Genomic DNA, 17,947 nt, shown 5'->3' on the forward strand with positions numbered 1-17,947 from the left:
AGAGATATATGCATCAGTGGTGTAGCAACGCTCGACTAAACCGTTGCCAAAGAAGTATTGTATCGATAATATTAAAAAGGAATTCCTTCTCTACATTTGCATTTACTCGGAAGCAGGCTGATGACTCAACTAGGATTGCGAGTAATAATGCACCTAAGTCTATTGATGTCGAGCAATTGCTCCTCGATCTCGAAAATAAAAAGATGCCTGTTTCTATAAAGGAGTTTCTTCAAAATACCTATGATAATACGAAAATAAAAAACGTCACCTTCGATATAGATACTCCCGATACACTGGAAAGCCAAGAGAAAGTGGGATGCGCCTCGGTGCCAGGCCAAGATCCTTTAGGGCCTTCTCATCCATTTCGTTATGGAGATTTACTAGTAGTGATGAACCCTATGACAGGGTTGCAGATTGGCGTGTATGCGGGAACAAATCCTAAGAATTATGCTAACTTGATAACGACCATCAATGAAGGAGGTGTTTTGGGTCTAAATCGTACACCAAGAGTTTTGCTTCGATTTCCTGATTTCATTCCTCAATTTAATGATTACAGTTACAACAAAAGACTTAAGGGCCAGGTGGTTATTCCTCCTGCTTTATTGGAAATCATTACCAAGAGCCTAAAAAATCTTAGTAAAGAGGTACAAAAAGCCGGATTTTTGAATTATGAAAAATTCAACGAGATTTATCCCACGCTTCAAGCCCGTAAGCCTATGCCTTTTCAGACTACTTTTCCTGAGCTTTTGAAGATAGTATACGGCGATCAATTCACCACAATTGCTGAGAAGATCGCACTTTTGACTTACCTTACCCCACGCAATGAGCGTTTCGTAGTTGTGGACCACTTGTTTTCGGAAATTCAGACTGTTTTCATGAACCCGTTATACAAGAATTCAAATTATTCTAATTTTTTGACTACCGTACGGATCAAATCTCCTAGTTACCTTACATTTCTACGAAAAGCACGGCATCTGATAGAAAATAAACGTTATAAGACACTCCCCAGCAGTACTAAAAAGATAAAGCCATTTGCATTGCGTTCTTTCGTATGGGGAGAATATGACAAAATGATGATTAATTTTATAAAATTTCAGACGATTCTGTGTAATGTGCAGAGAGTGCCCCATCCTCTTCTTTCTGAAATATATAAAGAAATAGGTCTTTATGAGTGTAAGGAAGACTTGGCAGTTAATAATTTTCATGAGTTCTTGTGTGATATTGGCGTTTGGTCTCCATGGACGATATCCAGGTTGTTATTACCAGAAGTACGCATTGCTTTTCCTCAGTTACATCCTACAAATCGAAAACAATACGAACAGGATCTTCATTCTTTCTCTGATCCTAGTCGTTCCGTTTCAAGAGATGTTCTCGAAGAAGTGAGAACAGACTTTACACACCTGGATGCCTTTGCATTCGATAGTTCATCAACAGTTGAAGTTGATGATGCAATTTCCATTGAGAAAAAAAATGACGGGACTTGGATGCACATCCATATAGCAAATCCTTCCAGCATGATTGATCTCAATAGCCCTCTTATGGCTTTTGCTGAGAAAAACTTTCAGACCGTATATTTAACGCATATTGAAAAGAAATTTATGTTACCATTGGAATTGACCAAATTACTATGGACGTTGGATGGAAACGATAGGCAAAAAGCATTAACGTTTAGTGCTAAATTATCTGAAAAAGGTGCTGTGCTAGACTACAAAGTCCAGCCTAGCTGGATACGTCGTGCAAAGCGCTATACTTTCTCTCAAGTCTGTGCTGCCCTAAAAAAGAAAGAGAATGTAACAATTTGGTCTTCTTTACAAGTAGGGGATCTTGTGAAGGAGCCTGCAATACCTGTTGATGACCAAAAGAAAGTTTTGGAAATTTTGGAAGAAATGAAAAAGTTTACTGGCTTTAGAAAAAGGAATAATGCTTTCTTATCTGACCAACCGTCTTTTTCCGTGGATTTATTACCAGAAACAATTCCAGAAACTTCAATAAGTGGAGTTAATCCAGTTTATTGGAGCTCTTTTCCTTCTATATGCTTAAAAGTAAACCATTCTGGTATGAACATCGCAGAATTATTGGTTGCGGAGTGTATGGTTTTAGCTGGCCATGTTAGCGCGAAATTCTTTGACGACTATCGTATTCCAGGTATATTCCGCGGTCAAAATGTACCCTCTTCATTCGATAGCTCATTTACTGAAAACTTTGATTCTTTACTCCGCGCGCGAGACGAATTCGGTATGGTTCCTTTGAAGCAAGTGTATCCTATCTCTTCGTATTTGACTTCTTCTTACATGGCGACCAGAAAGTCTCCACATTTTTCTCTGGGTATCAAGTCTGGTTACATGCAGTCTACGTCTCCTCTTCGTCGATTTACAGATTTGATAAACCATTATCAAATGCAATGCGTACTCTTGGGGGACAAATCAAAGTTGATTTCTAGAGAGCAAATAGAATCAAAGCTGCCTCTTTATAGTTTCAGGGGAAAAGTTATGAAATACACGAGTCGATATACTGATCGCTTCTGGGCTTTGGAATATCTGGCACGACTTCCAAAAAATAAGCTACCCATTTGCCATGGCATAGTGAACATTGACAGACATTCAAGTGTAATACTAGAAGAATTTGGGCTTAAGGCACAACTCAATGCCTTAACTGGGTTAGAAAAATACCATTTAACTAGACAAGCATTCCGCATTGATTACGTTCAGCCATTTCAAAATCAGCTTTTTGTTTCAATCGTTGAAAATTAAAATCTGTATACTAGGGATCTATGGTTTATTATAATATATTAATAAGATTAACTTTTCAATTCATATTCTGTTTCATTGAAAGATCATCCTCATTCAAGGTTGTTTGCACTACCAACTTGCGATGACTTGTTTACTAGCGAAAATTAACGCGACAAAATAAACTATTCACAAATATTTTATATATACATATTTAAGTGCAGTAGTTTCAAAAAGGTATAAGAAAGGAGCATTAAATTGTCAAAAAAGAAATAATTTTTCTTATATTTAAATTTAATTTTTGAGATGACTAGATTATAGGGTCATTAGCGAGAAAACCTGAAATAGAAGAAGAATATGGATGAATCAACGACGCAGCAAAGCGAATGGAAGAATGAATTGGAACAGGATCAAAGTACTGAGAAGAATGACCCAATTTCTTTATTTACTGAAAGGTTGGAAAACTTTCGATATTATATGAAGTCGCATAGTCGACCGCGGCAGCAAACGCTTCGTTCCTTCGTGAACAAAGAGTCGGAGATGGTAGAGGAGTTCTCTAAAATTGGAAGGAATCCAATCAAGGAAAGAAAATCCAAAATTTCCGGGAATACCATAACGTCTCGGGTGCAAAAGTCATTCAAGGAGCTACATCCCAGCCCCAAGAAAAACACAAGAAAGGAGAACATTGGAAAGGGAATAAGATCGCCGTTGGGTTTCTTTGGTCACGTTATCCCAAAAAAGAAACCAATTATACCTTTGAAACCTTCGTCAGGGATTGACTTGGAGCGTGCAATAAGGACGAAAGTAAGCAATACATTAATTGAGCCACGGATTGCAATTTTGTGTGCCAAGAATCAAAAAATTGTCTTCTCTAGGGCTTCGGGGAATCAAAACCCTGAACGTGAATTTTCCGAGAGCAAATTACCGCAAAAAGTAGCTCCATATCTATGGATCTATCCGTCCCGAATCCTACATAATCAAGTCGTTGATGAGCACGGATACCTCATGTATTACGGACACCCTACTATGGACGTGGAATATCAGTTGCATGAAAACAAGCATACTTTGAAAAGGATTAAGGAATCCTATGATTTGGAGAAAAGTGGTACGTATTTTGGAATGTCGGAGTTTCCCACATCAGATGCGAGTGAAGAATCTTGTGACTCTTTTGAAGTCTTGGAAGCGCCTGCCGATGAGGTTATAAATGAAGATGATGAGTTCAATGGATTGACCACTCCAAAGTATTCAAGTATACTGAACTCTTCCAATATCACTAGGTTTTTTCAGAGTCCTAAAGGAAAGAGGATGTATGCACAGTTTTCAAAGAAGGACACTGTAAATGCCTCAGTTTCCTTTCTCCAACTTCATAATGATTTATTAAGTCATGGAGTACCTGTTGACTTTTGTACATTGAATCACTGGTTGGATGAACGAAACATTTCTTATGTGTAGTTTTATCGCTTTATCTTTACGATGTTTGGGTTATGTAATTAGTTTCTTTCGTTTAATGATGGATAATGATATTATAATTTTAGGAATTTCTAATCTATTGAAACACTTTTTCTACTGTTGCTCTATATGGTGTTGTCTGGTAAATTGTATTTTCTACCTTTTATTGAAAAGCTGGCTTACTGGTGTAATGAGGGAGTCGATGTTCTTTTACTGAGAAGTACCACCTACACTATATGACCCTGCTCTTACTTCCAGTAAGCCCAAAAACCCAGAATTTATTGAATAAAGGCAAGAAAAGAGGAAAGATTAACTGAAACCAAGTTGTTGTATAAATTTTAGTCGTGGTAAAAAAAAATTTTTGATTTTTTAGGTGCAATTGCATCTCCTTTTCAGAAAAGTCACTATAGTTTGAAGCACAAAGAAGCCTAGTATACATTTGTGATTCTAGTATTGACACGAAATTCGTTTGCAATTGCTTTATTGGGTTGAAAATTACAGTTCAAAATAATGTCTGCTATTCAATAAGAATGGCTTATCGAGTGCTTCTACTATTCATCTCGTTACTACTCTTTTTTGGCTCGTTTTTTCAAATTGCGGAAGGATCACCAACGTTGGGACATTTTCAAGATTGTCTACCTAGTCATAGGAAGCATGATGTCCCTTATTTTACCCCGTACGCGCTGGTAAAGCACTTCGACAGACAAAATAGGCATTATTATATTCAAGTGATAGGGAATCTTACTGAAAAGATAACAGTAGTTGGAGGTTCTGGTGAAAACGTCCATGCTGCGACGATATACTCTGAAACGTATGCCCTAGGTTCGCTAGTCACAAAAACATCCACGAAGCTCTGTGACGCTGTGATGGATGTTCATAGCTTTGGTGTACCCATCAAATGTCCCTGGCCTGCCGGAAGTGTATCATTCATGATAGACATTCCATTTGGATCAACTGTTCTCGATTACTCCAAATATGAACTCACGTCACTTACAAATAGACTTATAATAGTGGACGGGACTCCTGAGCGGAATTTGATAGCTTGCGTCACATTTGACTTGTCGATTGTGCTTAGCTACTTTTATCCTGTAGTCGCATATACCTCGTTGATTTGTCTTGCTTTCGTGTCCTTTTCAATAGTTTACGCCCTCTTTCTCAATCCATGGACTGGAAGTCTTGATCCCTTTAGAGCATTGTTCAACTTTAGTATGGATCCTGATGCTCTTCGTCTAACCGCGCTTGGGTTTTCTGATTTTATTGGATATATGCAATTTGCTGTATCTACGTCTCAACTGAATGTTGCATTTCCGAAGTTTTATATTAATCTTATGGCTGCTCTGTCTTGGAGTACCGTTCTTTTTAGATTCCCTATCTTTTCTCAGTATGCAACCTATCAATTTGCAGATTATACAGATTTAGCAAACGTCGATGATGTTGCATACAGCCAATTTGTTCCGGATAGCTATGGTATGGCTTCGTTTCTTGATTCCTTAGGCACCAGGCAATCTTGCTGGATCCCATATTTAATAGTAGTGGCAGTGTATATTGGTGCAGCGTTATTGTTGGCTCTTTTGATAATTCTGTTAAAGTGGGTTATGTCAAAAATGTTTCATGATACAATCGTTGAAACGCGCTGGGATACATGGAGTTTTATCGGTGGCTTTTTTATTCGAATTTATTTCTTAGCCTATTTTCCTACTATATCGTATATGTCTTATCAATTTGTGGTTGAACCAAGTGGCTATGAAATTATACCGGTCCTCATTTTTATATTCTTTGGTATTTTTTTCCCTGGATGTTTATACTTATTTTTGTCATTTGTCGAGCCAGTTTCAAAGCTCTTTGAGGACCAAACTTATTTACACCTTTATGGGTCTATTTATAATTCATATCGGGAGAAGAGGCTGATGTTTTGGGTGTTTCCTGTTATTGTGCAATTTATACGTGGCATTACTGTTGGTGTCCTTGGAGTTTCTGGGTCAGCTCAAGTTACGATATATTTTCTTCTAGAAGTAGCGAATCTAGTCGCATATACCGTGTTTCGCCCACATTATCCTCAGACGAACATGAACATATTAAGCTGCTATTTATCTATCATTCGTCTGATTATAGTTGTTTTAATGATGCCTCTAGTCCATGCACGTGATGTTCTGAGTAATAGAAATAAGCTATTGACTTATACAATTCTTTTCATACATGCGCTTGTCTATGTCATATTTTTCTTAATATCAAGTCAGCGATTTTTTGAAGTCACCGCACGACTCTTAGGTGCTAATAGTGAACGTAAAGGAGTTCCCTTGGATAGACCCTTTGGATGGGCTCGCGTTTTTGGTATTAATGAGTTAAAACGCCGTCGTCGAAAAAATCCGTATGAAAATAGTTTGATGGCACACTCGACTCTTGACAAAACATCGCATTCATTCATTGGTAACTCCATCCCTCTTGGTCTTATCTCTCCTACATCTAAACACGAATTTCCTAGCTTGACAATTCAAACAAGCGGAATTGAAATGCTGAATACGGATAATGACCCTCAAAATCCGGGTCAGGCTGGTACTGTAAATATGGAGTCACCAATTTCGCCATTATCTCCTTTCAATGATACCCGAGGGTATTCATTCTACCGCCCTCCGAAAGTCAATACTTCTGTCCGAAAGAGAGACAGGGATCAATTACGCACGTTGCAGTTAGACTTTTTGAATGATAAGCCAAGTCTCTTTGCGCATGACACGAATTATGCCGTTCGCGAAGCCGATGTGTACCATCCTCAGGTTGATGCTGACGTTGAGTCGTTATCTCAGTTATCGATGCGTATGAATCATAGTAGACCTGACTTAGCCGACCCTATACCACAAGGTAGGTTAGCTAGAACTTGGCACGTAGTTCAAAATGTGTTTCGAACTCTTCGAGATCCACTTCGGCAGAAAGAGAATAACAAGGAAAAAGGATTCGTTGTTGTTCGGTCGGCAAGGCGGATGCGACCACCTCAGGTCTCAAATCCTGAGCAACCAACAATTTTTGATGAACAAGAAAGTGAAGAAAACAAAATGACTTCTTCCACAGAATCCCAAAGTTAAAATAGACGCTAAATTTACATAAAGGACTTGAAACATTTGTGCTCCTTTCTTTCCTTAGTTAAATACGTTTGGTTCCTGGGGACGGACGCTATTTTTACTATTTTTTTTGATGCTGTACTTATTTCTTTTTCTTAGACATGCCAGTCATTGCTATATTTTTCCTTCATCCATTGTTTATATATTACCTCAGCTGTATTTTCTTTTGCCCGAACATTCCCGAGACCTCACAAGTAATCATTTTCTTTTCCTTTATTCGGCTTTTCTTGATTTAATGCCTTTACGGTTTAAGGTTAATATGAGTGGTCCGTTCTTTACAATCGTTTTAAGGATCTTTTATTTATTTCCTTGTGAATTATTTATTTTGTTTTATACTTTTCTTCTGTTGAGTTTTTCCTGTAGATGCAACGCAATGTATTGTATATCCACCCTGGGTTCCTATAATCAAAACTTCTTTAAGGACTTTAATTTTTTTTCTTCACACCTAGCAAATGAAATGAAAGTTCCAATGAAATATGTTTTGTACGAAAGTCTAAAAGAAAAACGAAAATCATTTCCAAAACCTCCTCATAAGAGCCGTCAATGGTGAAAGTGGTTTCAAATGTACAAATTTTGAATCAGCCTATAAATGCTAAACCGTTTAATTTTTTACTATTCAAGGTTTTCCTATTTTTACATACATTCACAAAGGTTGTCCCCTATCGAATATGGTCATTCTTGCAAATCACGTATTTGTTTACATGGCTGGCCATTTGTGTATAAATAAATGTCAGTGGTTGCTGTGGTGGAGTCCTTCAACAAGAGTCATAAGGTAACAAATGTTTCTATGCCAACGGTACCTTCCAGAACCTTTTTACGAGACATAAAGAATTTATTGAAGGATATAAACAATAACAACAGAATCTTTTTATTGCTGCATTAAAATTATAGACTTACATTATTTATTTATTATTTTATTTATTGCTTATTTTGCTGGTCTATGTCACCCGGACCGTCCTCAAATAGAATGTCATCGTAACATCTGTTACCAGTGTTACCTAACCCTGATGTCAGACAAATGTTTATATAAGTGCAGCCACACATAAACTTAGCCTCTACCATTACCGGTTCACTCACTTGTTATCCATCGTTTTAGACCGTTCATTAAAGAACAAAGTTAGCAAAATGGAGCTTCCCTCTCGTCCTCTTGGCCGCCAGCACAGCAAGTCTCAATCCGCCTTTGCTTTTGACACTACTGCTACTAGTATTGCTGCTAGTACTATGAAAAATGAGTTGAATCATCTTACTGGAACTGTCAAAGATCCTGAAACTAAGAATGCTTTCAAGAAGGAGATGGACAACTTCTTTAGCTTGTTCAACCGCTACTTGCAAGAGAATGCTAAGGGTACTGAGATTGACTGGGATTTGGTCAAATCTCCTAAACCTGAGCAAGTCGTTGAATATGACACCTTGAGTGATACTACTCTTACTCGTGACTACTTGAACAAGCTGGCTGTCTTAAAGTTAAACGGTGGTTTGGGTACTACGATGGGCTGCGTTGGTCCCAAGTCTATCATTGAAGTTCGTGAAGGAAACAGCTTCTTGGATTTGTCCGTTCGTCAAATTGAGCACTTGAATAGAAAATATAATGTGAATGTCCCTTTTGTCTTGATGAACTCTTTCAACACTGATGAGGCTACCGCTAAACTCATTAAGAAATATGAAGCACATAAGATTGATATCTTGACTTTCAACCAATCTCGTTTCCCTCGTGTTCACAAAGAGACTTTGCTTCCCGTTGCTGACTCATTTGATTCTCCCATCGACCAATGGTACCCTCCTGGTCATGGTGATGTTTTTGAAGCACTTACAAACAGCGGTATTATTGACAAGCTTCTTGCTGAAGGTAAGGAATACTTGTTTGTCAGCAACATCGACAACTTAGGTGCCGTCGTGGATTTGAACATCCTTAACCACATGGTTGAAACGAAGGCCGAATATATTATGGAATTGACCAACAAAACCAAGGCTGACGTTAAGGGTGGTACATTGATTGACTATGATGGTAACGTTCGTTTGCTTGAAATTGCCCAAGTTCCTTCTCAACATGTAGAGGAATTCAAGTCCATTAAGAAGTTTAAGTACTTCAATACCAACAATCTCTGGTTCCACCTTCCTTCCGTCAAGCGTGTCGTTCAAAACCATGAGCTTTCAATGGAAATCATTCCTAACAACAAGACTATTAAGCACAAGGGCGAAAATATCAACATTATTCAATTGGAAACTGCTGCTGGTGCTGCCATTCGTCACTTCAAGAACGCTCATGGTGTTAACGTACCTAGAAGACGTTTCTTGCCTGTTAAGACTTGCTCTGACCTGCTCCTTGTCAAGTCTGATCTCTATTCTATTAACCATGGTCAATTGGACATGAACCCTCGTCGTTTCGGTGGCTCTGCTCCTCTTGTTAAGTTGGGTACTCACTTCAAGAAGGTTGCTGATTTCACCTCCCATATTCCTAGCATTCCTAAGATTTTGGAATTAGATCATCTTACGATCACTGGTAATGTTAACATTGGCCGTAATGTTACTCTTAAGGGTACTGTTATTATTGTTGCTAGTGACGCTAATACTATCGATATTCCTAATGGTTCTGTCCTTGAAAACTGTGTTATTACGGGTAACCTCAACATCCTTGAACATTAAAGTTCTTTTTTCCTTATTTGCATTAAGTCATTGCTTGCATGGATTTTCATGTTTATGATTAGCTTTTGTCATGAAGTTTTCCTTTAGTTCTATTGTAAATTACTGTTGTTCACTACGTTAGCAAGAAGATGACGATATATGATTTCTTTACGTTCTTTCTACGATTTGCTCACAGAAATACTTAGAAGTGTTCAATTTATTCTTATTTCATGTAATCTAAAAATGTGTCTAGTCAAATATGTAAAATTATCTTTGTAAATAGTAATTAGACTAAGTAGAGAGATGTACTGAATCGTAGATATTTAAACTTGGGAGATGTTTTAGTTTTCGCTAATACCTAAATCCTTCTTCACAAGGCCGGCGCAAATCTTATGGTAAAAACCGCTATATTTTCTAAATGTCTTCACAGCCAATTCACGATCAGCTTGGTTTAACAAACGGTAAGTAGGGCTAAAAAAGATGTTAATAAAAAAAGTAAAAATCATTAATGTTTCCAATAAAGAAGGAAAGAGGAAAGAACATACCGGACAAATTTCATACGACCAACCTTGCCCACCTGCTCAACGACAAGGTCGTAGAGAGGGCGGTATTCGCTCTTGAGGACAAGCTTAAAGTAGCGGAAAGAAATTTCAGCATTTCTAGAACTGGAGAAGGAATAAGCAGAATCCATGGCTGCTATATAATTATGTGGGAAGGCGTCTGCCTCAAAAAGAACATCAAGGAAAAGAGAAAGCTGACCAGCTGACCAACCTTCTATATCATCTTTCTTAAATCTATTTGGATCTTGAGAAGATTTAGCGCTGCTAACCCACACATCGGCAAGTTTGTAACAGTTGTCAGCTAATGTAGTATCAAATTTGGGCGTTACAGGGGGCATGCCAGGTGCATAATACCACGCATCCCAATCGATGGAATCAAGAGCATCAGAGAGACCCAAAGGCTTAAAGAATTCATAAACAGCGTTCTTAAACTTTGTTTCGTTGACAGTAGAGTTGGCAAATTTCCTAAAATAGAAAGACAAGAAAGGCTCAAAAGCAGTGGGACCACCGACAACCCGCTCGATTTCATATAGGAAATTGAAACCTTTTTCGTACGGAATAGTTGAGAAGGCATCATCGGGATCCTTTCCGTTGAGGTCTACGATAAGCTTGGTAAATTCATGGTCTTTACCGAAAAGTTCTACAGCTTCTTTCAATTCACCCCAACCGATAATGGCATCGAACTGGCGATGTTGTTCTCCCTGAACGCGGCCAATAATTTTTCTCTCTAAAAATACAGTCATACCTTCATTAAGCCAGAAACATTGCCAAGACTCATTGGTAACAAGGTTACCACTCCAAGAATGAGCAAGTTCGTGAGCAATGACAGAGACGTTAGAACGGTCTCCAGCGATAAGAGTGGGAGTAGCAAATGTCGCATTGGGGTTTTCCATGCCTCCATAAGGAAAAGAAGGAGGAAGGACAACGAAGTCATAACGCGTCCATGCGTAAGGAGTAGTAAGAGATTCAGCAGCCTTCATGAACTTCTCCATGTCATGTTCAAACTCAAACTTACAAGCAACAATGTTGTCAGGCTCGGTATACACAGTTGAACGAGGGCCAACGGAAGAAGAAGCGAGGTCACCACTTAAGATGGAAATTAAGTAAGAAGGAATACCAAGAGGTTGTTTAAACATGTATACGAGAGAATCGTTGCGGAAATCACGGGTACCACAGGGAATACCAGATGCAATGACGGGAAGTTTAGAACGTATGTGGAAGGTACAGGGAACTTTTACAGAAGGAGTGTCTTGGCAAGGTAGCATAGAACGAGCGTGAATGGCCTGACATTGAGAAAACATATAGGGAGCATTTCCTCCAATGGTCTGTTTAGGCTCCAGAAACTGAATCGCTGTACATTCCTTAGTAGTAGAATAATTAATACGTAAAGTTGCAACATTCACGGCTGGGATTGGCTCTGGAGGAATGATATGAAGGGCACATCCTAAAAAGTCATGGCGTTCATCGATACGAAAAGGAACAGGTGTACCATCTAAGGATACGTCCTTAACATCCAGGTAGGATGTGTCTAAAATAATATGGGACAGTGGTTGAGAAATTCGTGCAGCTTGAATTTTGTACTCGACAGCACCAAAAAGAAGTTCTTTGTCAAAGTCGATTTCAGCATCTAACAGTAAATGTTGAATAGCAACATCATAATAATTGGATTGAGTGGAAGGATCCAAAGAAATCTTCATTGTCCAAACACGTGTTCGCTATAAACGAATCTAAAAACCAGAAATACAAAGAGAAAGTCCTTGCAACGTACAATGAGCTACCGAAAATCAATCTATGGTTTTAAAAACTCAAAATTTAACTACCCTCTATTCTTTTAGATGAAGAATAATTTGTTTATGTTTAGTGGAAAGACGAGGAGGTCACATGCCGGGTGAAGTAAGGAATTAACGACCTGTTGCAATGTCTTTATTCTATATAAAGAAAACAAAGAATATGCGGAAAACAACAAAGTATGTCTATAAGAAAAAGAAGTAAAACACATGCATTTGTCTATTGAACTAAAATTCTAAGCTCTTGATGAATTTCGTTGTTCTTGTAGAGCAATTCATGTATCATGTCTTTCCTTCTCTTTTTTTTAATGCTTATTAAACCGCAGTTTGCAAACATGTAAACAAACTTAAAAGATGAAGCAGTCATTTAAAAAATTGCTGCTGAAAATAAGTGCTGTTGGGCTCTAAGTAATTCATTCGTTTTCTAATCGGATGTCAAGTAAATTTTCATATATTGTGCTGGAGACACTTTTTCTTTATGCCTTCCCTTGTTTCGTTTTTACTACTATGCTGTAAATAAAGGTGCATGTTTTTTGGATTCCTTTCTGTTTGTTTAATTTCTCCAATTTACTATAATGATATTTTATTTTTTTTTTGTTTTGATCCTGTCACGGGGATAATACAAAAAATCATTCATGTAATTGAAATTCGAATAAGGAATAGGTGATTGTAATTGCAATTCAGAATTTTCCTTTGGGCTTTTCGTTACTATGTATGATGAAACGAAGGCCTGGTTGAGTAGGACCATGATTCTTAAGGATGAATTGGCTTTTTCAAAAAAATCTTAAGGACCGAAGAGTGTAATGGAAATGATTATCTTAATTTTAATCATTCTCTTCTACAATATGAAAAGCATCATGAATAACGATCTTTGAAATCCATTTTCATCGTTCGTATTATTTAGACCCAGGTAACATCATTATATCAAATGCTTTAGTCTTATATATTGAGGTAATATTTAATAATATTAAAGCTTCCTCTAGAGACCGGTCGTCATGGTAGAAACCTCAAGCCGCTCAAGAATGTATATCGAGCGGAATAAACAATTAAAATGTTATCGTTTTAGTTTTACTACGAGTATAGAAGTTATTAATGTTCAGGGATATGGTTAAGTGCGTAAAATGCTTTGAAGGCAATCTTATTTAGCCTGTACAGTGGAATATTCCAGTCTGAAAATCCTAACTATAGACTAATGAGTAAATATGGTTTTTCTAACCTTGTAAACGTAATCTTCTTCTTTGTTTTTATAATTCCTTATCACGTTTTTTAATGTTTGCCTACTTCGTAGTATGCGACAGTTCTTTAAGCTTATGAATATTATATAATATTCGTTACCTATAACAATTTGTATTTTTGTTCATCTTAACGAAGTAACCGACTGTGACACTATTAGGGACCAGTTCAGTTTCTTTAGAATGTTACAATCAACAGCTCTTGGTTTCGTTTTCTGTTTCTCATGGAAATAGATCCTGTGCTATATCAATTAAAACGAGCAGCCAGCCAAGATCCCGCCGCTGTGAAAGATGCAGAGACGTATCTTCAAGAATGGAAGAAAGAACCTGGCTTCTTTGCCAAATTGTACAGTATTTTTTTAGATAAACAAAACGATGTCAGTTTGCGGTGGCTTGCCATCATTCAAATTAGAAACTCTATTGACGTTATTTGGAGAAAAAATACAAAGTCGTAAGTTGGATTTTGGACACAACGTTGTTGCTCTTTTAACCTTGCGTAGCAAACACTAACTATTCCAACAGATCTCTGTTGTCTGGAGAAAGGGATTTCTTTCGAAATAATGCTCTAGCTGGGTCTATACACTCAGAAGACCAACTTGTTGTTCAAAATGCTTTGGTCTTATCCAGAATAGCTCGCCAAGATTACCCAACGGAATGGCCTTCGCTGTTTCAGGAGCTAATTTCTAGCCTTCATCAAAACTTTGATGCCCAACAACCCCATTTAGCATTGCGATTACTTATAACCTTACACCATATAGTCAAAGCCATGGCTGGAAACCGGTTGCTTCAAGCTAGGAAAACATTTTATGAGGTAACTCCCCATCTTCTTTTGACTTTACAACCAATTTTGGATTGGCATCTTTCCCAATGGATTCATTCGCTTGAAACTTCGTCTACCCATTCGTCGGAAGCAATGTATTACTCTATGCAGATTTCACGCTATGTCCTCAAGACATGTAGAAGATTGGTTATTTTCGGTGTACCAAACCCTAGTGATAGTGAATTCAGTAGAGAGATGCTTTCTTTTGGAGCAGTTTCTCAACAAAAAGTCTTGAACTTACTTTCCAATCTCTACATGTCGCCTTCATCATCGCAGATTGATGACCGTATCTCTGAGCTATTGTTTGCCCATGGTTATCTTTTCAACAAGTTATTTTTTGATTTTGCTTCATATTCTCCATGTTTGACAGTCTTCCCGTCTACCATTGACTATATTTCCGTCCATATGTCATGGCTGTTACAGGTCGACAAGCTTTTTTTGGCTTCTTCCGATTTCCCTGAGACAATGAAAGACTTAGAAAAGCTTTCTCTAATGAGTTTGAGAGTATTCATTACTATTTTGAGAGAAATTGAGGATACAAAATCTTCTCATCCTGAACAATGCGAAAAAATTCGTCAATCATTCTTTTTAAATGATAGACATTTCTTGCTTCTGCAATTCATTATTACAAAATTGCTTGTTCTTTCTGAATCCGACTTTGAGGAATGGTCAGAAGATCCTGAACAATGGGTCCTTGATCAATCCACCCACGACGCCGACTATAACATTCGGGTAAGTCATGCTTATTAAATTGGTGAAATTTATACTAACATATGTAGCCTTGCTCTGAAAACTTATTGAAATGCCTATTTGACCATTTCGGGGAGTTTTATTCCCATCAGTTTGAAAGTATGCTAGAATCGGTTTTTCATTGCCCATCTACATTGGAAGAGTCCATCCAGCAAGATGCTCTTTTATGCTCTATTGGTACTGGTGCACCTCATTTGAAGGGTATGTTTCCGTTTGCTGACTGGTTGAAAAAGGCAGCTATCCCCAATTTGGCGAAAATTACCAATGGTGGAGTTGCTCGCATCTTAAGAAGAAGGATATCTATCTTTTTGTCTCAATGGATAGACTACCTACCCTCTGATGGGCCATTGATGGGGTTCATATATCACATTTACGCGCTATTACTCAATCGAAATGATCCCTGTAATGACTCTGTTGTACGGCTCACATCTATAGATTCTTTGCGAGCTGTCTTGGATGATTGGTCGTTTTCAGAAAGCGATTTTCTGAATGTCAAGAATGATCTTTTTTACAGTGTTTTATCATCCATAAACGAGTTTCAAACTTTGGAAGGAAAAACCTCAACGTTAACTTTACTTGGCACGCTACTTTCTCGAGCTGGAACTAACATAGCTCCTCTGGAAGAAATGACTGCTTCTCTTTTAGGCCAGTTATGGAATGAATGGGCTAGTGAGCCTATACTTCGAACAAGAATTTTGGGAGTCTTGACTCAATTCGTGATTGTATGTATAATGATCTGTTATTTTTCTAACCTTATTTAGGCAATTAAACATAAATCGATACAGTTTTCCCGAATGCTAGCTATGATTATCAACTATTGCGTGAATCCCGAGTCTCCTGAAATCGTTATGTACGAAGCAGATGCGATGGAGCTTTGGAGTTGTTTTCTTCAGTATGTTCAAGAGCTTCCTGAAGAGTTTACGCTACTCATTCCACATTTGTTACATCAGCTTTCTCAAGCTACATCATCCCTTCCTTTTACCTTGATGATTTTGAATAGCTATCTCTTACTTGAAAGCGGAGTCATCATCGACAATTATTCATTTGAGGTTCTAGAAAGGTTGACGAGCCTTTTGAATGACGTGAAAAACGATACGCTTTTAGCTCTATGTAAAACACTTAGTTTAATATTTGAAGTGAATGTTAAAGATTCTCTTCAGGAATCCCTGAACCGCTCTACTTTGCTTCCTGTTTTGTCGAAATCCATCATAAGCTCAGAGGTATGCATTTGAATAGGATCAAAATTACTAACGTCATATAGAAACATGCTCAAACACTTGTACAGTATTCATTGCTGTTATCTCGAATTGGCCTATCATTTCCAAACTTTATAATAAACACGTGTTTGGTACACAGGCTAAGTGTGTATATGCTGTTGCAAAACTGGATTTCATTGGTATGAAAAAAGGTGGGCAAACAAATAACTAATGAACTTACTAGTTTGATTATATTACGCATGCTAAAGACAGGAAGCTGACAGCGCTTGCAATTACCTCCTTGCTGCGTACGAATGCTGAAGAAGTGTTGGAGGCCTTGAGTCCAATCATGCATCTTTGGTTTAGTGTTTTAAGCGAGGTTGAGGAAGACGAACAGGGAGAGTAAGTATATATGTTATTTCGTTATGCAAGATTTAGACTGAGAAAGCTAACAAGCAGCGCACCTATCTACTATAAAAATGAAGATTATTCCACAGTTGGATTCTACTTGGACGAGAGCTCAGAGGAGATGAGCCGGCGTAAAATGGTAAGGAATATCAAAATAATGATGGCTAACAGAGTTTAGGTTTTGGCCAGAGATCCTGTTCACAGTGTGCAGTCAAAAGCCTTTTTTGTGTCCACCTTCTTCGAGTGTCAAGAAAAGAATGGAGGACCAGAATTATTTGAAAAAAGTTACTTATCCATGGTGGATCCTGCTCTTTTGGATCAAATCAACTCCATGTTATAAAAGTAAAAACAAATGTGAAATACAAAATATTAGACAGGATAGGAATAAAAAAGTGGAAAGCGTTACTTTTTTGATTTTTGATCGTGAACTTTGACATTACATTGTAAGGAAAGAAAAAAAAAAAAAAAAAAAAAAAAGTCAGAAGTATGTAAAATAAACACACAAAGGATAGGGCCAACAACGACTTTGGTTTTCCTGAGGATTCATTAAAGTAAAGAGATTTCCGAATGGAATGAATCATTACTAAAAAATATAACGATTGGAACCATGCAAATAAATGAAAAGGGAAATAACCTAAATTGTATTTGTTTATAGTTGCAAACCCTGTTAAAATACAGCATTCATTATGACAAACTATATAATAGAAATAAGATTCTGTCCACATAACTATATTATAATTCCTCTTTTCGAAGGAACACTATTATGTCTTGTTTAGACATGGTGGAAATTGATTCAAACGAAACGAAACCAAAGAATCCATTTGGGATTTGAGAAATTATTTCTATGGTTGCAGTAGGCGTAAAATCATCAGAATTTCGGAATAAAAAACTATTTTTAGAATAAAAATAAACGTGTTAAAATATCCACTAAGCTTGGGGAAGATGTCAACGCTGACATTTTTATGAAATCAATCGTCAAAGAAATAAATAAATAAAAGTAAAGTGACAAGAATTCCAATGCAATCGATAAAACTGCTAACTCAGAAAGGCCAGCCTGAAAAGGAATCTACTAGTTCGTTCTACTGAATGTAATGTCGTTATTGACGTTTTCTTTTGCGATCCATTGCAAAAATCACCGAGGCCACGATTTCATATCTCTAAAAAGTGCAAAATACATTTCAAATAAATAAATAAAAGCCGTTCTAATAGTGGAAGAACTAAAGAAATTCCTAAATTTACATACTGTTTCCTTCAATAAGCCTTATCCTGATTTATTTACTAACA

At 37.4% G+C, this 17,947-nt stretch overlaps 6 protein-coding genes across 6 annotated transcripts; 5 read left to right on the forward strand and 1 right to left on the reverse strand.

Annotated features, from left to right (window-relative positions):
- Positions 1–203: 203 nt before the first annotated feature.
- Positions 204–2,750, forward strand: SPOG_00831 (3'-5' exonuclease for RNA 3' ss-tail; the record flags this gene model as incomplete). The annotated part of the gene is made up of 2 exons (XM_013169007.1): positions 204–923; positions 1,119–2,750. The coding sequence occupies 2 exons, from the start codon at positions 204–206 to the stop codon at positions 2,748–2,750; spliced, it is 2,352 nt and encodes a 783-aa protein (XP_013024461.1).
- A 169-nt stretch (positions 2,751–2,919) lies between these two features.
- Positions 2,920–4,303, forward strand: SPOG_00830 (uncharacterized protein). The gene has a single exon (XM_013169006.1). It carries the CDS (start codon positions 3,084–3,086, stop codon positions 4,176–4,178), a length of 1,095 nt encoding a protein of 364 aa, XP_013024460.1. The 5' UTR covers positions 2,920–3,083; the 3' UTR covers positions 4,179–4,303.
- A 529-nt stretch (positions 4,304–4,832) lies between these two features.
- Positions 4,833–7,252, forward strand: SPOG_00829 (Trp-like ion channel; the record flags this gene model as incomplete). The annotated part of the gene is made up of 2 exons (XM_013169005.1): positions 4,833–4,851; positions 4,911–7,252. The coding sequence occupies 2 exons, from the start codon at positions 4,833–4,835 to the stop codon at positions 7,250–7,252; spliced, it is 2,361 nt and encodes a 786-aa protein (XP_013024459.1).
- A 1,077-nt stretch (positions 7,253–8,329) lies between these two features.
- Positions 8,330–10,168, forward strand: SPOG_00828 (UTP-glucose-1-phosphate uridylyltransferase). The gene has a single exon (XM_013169004.1). The coding sequence runs from the start codon at positions 8,414–8,416 to the stop codon at positions 9,929–9,931; it is 1,518 nt and encodes a 505-aa protein (XP_013024458.1). The 5' UTR covers positions 8,330–8,413; the 3' UTR covers positions 9,932–10,168.
- On the reverse strand, positions 10,112–12,358 carry SPOG_00827 (leukotriene A-4 hydrolase). The gene is made up of 2 exons (XM_013169003.1): positions 10,456–12,358; positions 10,112–10,381 (listed from the first exon to the last, which is right to left on the reverse strand). The coding sequence occupies exons 1-2, from the start codon at positions 12,165–12,167 to the stop codon at positions 10,252–10,254; spliced, it is 1,842 nt and encodes a 613-aa protein (XP_013024457.1). The 5' UTR covers positions 12,168–12,358; the 3' UTR covers positions 10,112–10,251.
- Positions 12,359–13,666: 1,308 nt separating this feature from the next.
- On the forward strand, positions 13,667–17,269 carry SPOG_00826 (karyopherin Kap113). Its single transcript, XM_013169002.1, has 8 exons — positions 13,667–13,940; positions 14,012–15,041; positions 15,089–15,781; positions 15,821–16,279; positions 16,321–16,455; positions 16,500–16,657; positions 16,715–16,802; positions 16,842–17,269. Exons 1-8 carry the CDS (start codon positions 13,714–13,716, stop codon positions 17,001–17,003), a joined length of 2,952 nt encoding a protein of 983 aa, XP_013024456.1. The 5' UTR covers positions 13,667–13,713; the 3' UTR covers positions 17,004–17,269.
- The last annotated feature ends 678 nt before the right edge of the window (positions 17,270–17,947 follow it).

Source organism: Schizosaccharomyces cryophilus (genome assembly GCF_000004155.1).
Source record: "Schizosaccharomyces cryophilus OY26 unplaced genomic scaffold supercont4.5, whole genome shotgun sequence".
Lineage (NCBI taxonomy): Eukaryota > Fungi > Ascomycota > Schizosaccharomycetes > Schizosaccharomycetales > Schizosaccharomycetaceae > Schizosaccharomyces > Schizosaccharomyces cryophilus.

Bases quoted from the DNA above. Each gene is read 5' to 3' on its own strand.
- SPOG_00830 (XM_013169006.1), top strand. From the start codon at position 3,084: ATGGATGAATCAACGACGCAGCAAAGCGAATGGAAGAATGAATTGGAA.
- SPOG_00828 (XM_013169004.1), top strand. From the start codon at position 8,414: ATGGAGCTTCCCTCTCGTCCTCTTGGCCGCCAGCACAGCAAGTCTCAA.
- SPOG_00827 (XM_013169003.1), bottom strand. From the start codon at position 12,167: ATGAAGATTTCTTTGGATCCTTCCACTCAATCCAATTATTATGATGTT. The intron at 10,382-10,455 runs GTATGTTCTTTC...CATCTTTTTTAG, and splicing joins GGTCGTATGAAATTTGTCCG to CCCTACTTACCGTTTGTTAA.
- SPOG_00826 (XM_013169002.1), top strand. From the start codon at position 13,714: ATGGAAATAGATCCTGTGCTATATCAATTAAAACGAGCAGCCAGCCAA. The intron at 16,658-16,714 runs GTAAGTATATAT...GCTAACAAGCAG, and splicing joins GAGGAAGACGAACAGGGAGA to CGCACCTATCTACTATAAAA. The intron at 16,803-16,841 runs GTAAGGAATATC...AACAGAGTTTAG, and splicing joins AGATGAGCCGGCGTAAAATG to GTTTTGGCCAGAGATCCTGT.